The 3041-nt window shown below is 37.2% G+C and overlaps 1 protein-coding gene across 1 annotated transcript; it reads right to left on the bottom strand.

Moving 5' to 3' along the window:
• Positions 1-548: 548 nt before the first annotated feature.
• On the bottom strand, positions 549-2775 carry LOC126374737 (general odorant-binding protein 1-like). The gene is made up of 3 exons (XM_050021478.1): positions 2586-2775; positions 1995-2175; positions 549-1391 (listed from the first exon to the last, which is right to left on the bottom strand). The coding sequence occupies exons 1-3, from the start codon at positions 2727-2729 to the stop codon at positions 1210-1212; spliced, it is 507 nt and encodes a 168-aa protein (XP_049877435.1). The 5' UTR covers positions 2730-2775; the 3' UTR covers positions 549-1209.
• Between the last annotated feature and the right edge of the window lie 266 nt (positions 2776-3041).

Genomic DNA, 3041 nt, shown 5'->3' with positions numbered 1-3041 from the left:
TATAGGCAGTTTATGATAACAATAGTGACGTATGACAAGTGAGTTTTGTTTGAAAGTTGGAGTTTTTTTTTTAAATTAAGATGGGTTTGCTCTTGACTTAATTCTTCCACGAGGAGAAGAAGAGATCGACGGTGGAACGAGCTTACCCAGAAAGGCACTGACACTCTCACACACGCGACGGAACGCAGCAAGCTACTTGGCGCCGGACTTAATTTCTAGATTAAACTTTTTTTTAGATCTGTCCTAACACCGAGGTGTATTTCACCCTAAATAAAGTTTATATAAAGAATCAGTTATGGATAAAAAACAACAAATTATTAACGATATCGAAACAAGCTTTAATGCATAATTATAATGTAGATAATATATTCTTCCACCGTAATCGGTATTATCACAATGATTTTATAATTACGTAAATAAGAGATAAATAAACTAACCTACAGCTGACGAGATTTTGAGAGAAGCTTCATTATACTGTAATCAAATCCTTTTATACAAGCCAGTGTCATTCTTAGCCTTTCAGTTTCTTATCTTCACCTCTATATCTTCACTCTTTAACATTTATTACTTGTGATACCTACATCTACATTAAAATTAAAACCCAATTTACATAAAGTCACAGTAACATATTTCTATGAAAGAAACACATTTTTTATCTTAGAAGTCGTGGTGTGTTTTACATATTATGTTTATTACCTGTAGACGTCATAAATAATATTTTTTTTTTATAATGATTCATTGAAAAAGATGTAGCAATATCAAATTACTTAAATTACACACCTAGAAACATGTTTTGACATTAAAATATTATGTATTGTGTAAACGAATAAATAGTTGATTGTCATCCAGTTGACTCTATAAATAAGTCAGGTTAAATTAAATTAAAGTAATAAGATTTAGGCTATTCGCACGACACCGGTCGGTAAGTTCGCGAAACGCATTGACTTGTAAAGTAATCCGCTGATATGTAACTATTATCTAACGAACAGCGTCGCCGCGCGGTGCATCGCTACTAAAGGCGAAGCTAGTCGAAGTCATGTTACTGTATTAGAATGCATCTGTATCTGTAGCGTCTTAAAAGTTTATTTTGTTTCAATTCAATTTCAAAATCTCAAAATTTCAGTTCCTTCTTTTCTTTCATCTATAGTTCTCACTATTGACTCTCTTCTACAACTCTTCCCACTCTACTTTTCACATCTCCTCCTGTCCCTACACTTCTGTCATCACCTCTTCCAGTACCACCTCCATGGTGGGCGCCCACTTCAGTCCGTGGATCTTGGTGCGGAAACACTTGGCTATCTCCAGCGTCTTCTTGCAGTCGTCAGCAATGTCGGCATGAACGTTCTCGCAGTCGTGGATCATCGTCACCAGCTGCTTCGCCATGTCGTCGTCTGGAATCATCGGTCACGATTAACAAAGACGGTTCGATCAGTAATGCTGTAGAAGTCTTTATTAACAAACAGAACGCATTTTTTAACAAGATTTTTTATAGTGATCATGATATTTTTTTGTTTGTATTTGTTTTTGACTTTATGTTTGGATCATTAATGATTATCACGTGCTCAGCGGTGAAGGAAAACATCGCGAGGAAACCTGATTATTACGGGATATACAAGCTGGTTTTCTTTTGCGGGTTGGAAGGTCAGTCAGGCTCACTTCTATAAAAAAAAAAACTGGACTTAGGTTAGGTAAGTGGACCCTGTGAAAAACGGGATAACGCTAAGAAGATGATGATGATGATCATGGTATTTTTGATTTCTGCTTTTAGACAAAAGAATCTCTTATTTCTTGTCCTGATTTAATAAAATAAGACTTATTCTAGATTATGTAAATATCAATGTACAGTTCATCTTATTTGTATCTTTGGAGGTTATCTTGAAGGAACTAGTGGCTGTGACCATCCCAAATGATTTAACAACAGGTTTTATAAACAGATTTGAAAATATCTATAGTAGCATAATCATTATTATGTAACGATTAGGTTAGTAACTCACCAGCGCCGTGGCTCTTGGCGAACTCGTGCGCGTTGATATGATGCAGCCGGTTCTCCTCGTTGATGAGGTCGAACTTGCTGGCCATGCACATGATGGCGCAGCCGACGTCGGCGTTCAGCAGCTCGTAATCCTCCTTCCAGAAGTTGTAGAAGTCCTGCATTATGTGGTCGCCGAATTTCATCTGTCAAATCACGAACATTTTTGTAGTCATTCCATTTGGGACTCGTGGAATTACTTGAATTACTTACCTTGAATAATTTTCTTGTGAATGAAATATAGTTTCTCATAAAAAAATACATTTTTAGTGTCACAGTGTTAGATGAATTTTGTGTCGCCTACATTGTAAAGGGGCGAACCTCAAATCAAAATTTAATAGAAAAGCTCAAATGGTGCCTACTTACATATTTAATTTCCCGTTTACACGCCAAATTTAGATCACATTTACAAGGAAAATGAATATAATGCTTTGCTAAATCTCTCTTAACAAACAGCATCAACCTAGCTAACTCATTTAATCGTCTTGACAATTTTGAATCACACGGCTAGTTACACGGACAAGTGTATTCCCTGGCCATCTTTCTTTTTACTAACCTCTTGTTTGCACTGCTCCAGTGCTTTAGAAAATCCCAATGTCATTTTCTTCATGATCTCCGCCGAGGATTTGACGCGATCGACCTGTAACGTCAGCGCGATGACGCAGATGGAAACCAGCCGCCATTTCGAGCTCGCCGCCATCTTGTTGTGACCGTTCGCGTCGCTTTGTTATGAATGGCGCGGGAAATTTCCCGCATTGCGTTTTATCCTCTCAAAGACCAGTTGCAATCAATGAGATGACACTTCTCAATGAAACGTTTAATTGCCAGTTTTGTTCCATTGTCGTGTGTTAATCATGTGATGGATCTGATGAGTAGTGTGTGCTTCTGTAACACGCGTGTAATTAAGCACTGCTTGTTATTGTTTCACTGCAATTTGAGTGATAAATTGAACCTTCATATTCCTAGAAGGCAGTATCACCATTGCATGAAATATTGTTTTAGGATTTGCAAC

Source organism: Pectinophora gossypiella, chromosome 17, assembly GCF_024362695.1.
Source record: "Pectinophora gossypiella chromosome 17, ilPecGoss1.1, whole genome shotgun sequence".
NCBI lineage: Eukaryota > Metazoa > Arthropoda > Insecta > Lepidoptera > Gelechiidae > Pectinophora > Pectinophora gossypiella.
Note: the sequence above shows the minus strand (reverse complement) of the source record. Positions and strands in the feature narration are given on the sequence as shown.

Excerpts from the sequence above, each read along its gene's own strand:
- LOC126374737 (XM_050021478.1), bottom strand. The coding sequence starts at position 2,729 with ATGGCGGCGAGCTCGAAATGGCGGCTGGTTTCCATCTGCGTCATCGCG. Across the intron at positions 2,176-2,585 it reads TGGAGCAGTGCAAACAAGAG|ATGAAATTCGGCGACCACAT; the intron begins GTTAGTAAAAAG and ends GTGATTTGACAG. Across the intron at positions 1,392-1,994 it reads CGCCAAGAGCCACGGCGCTG|ACGACGACATGGCGAAGCAG; the intron begins GTGAGTTACTAA and ends CGATGATTCCAG.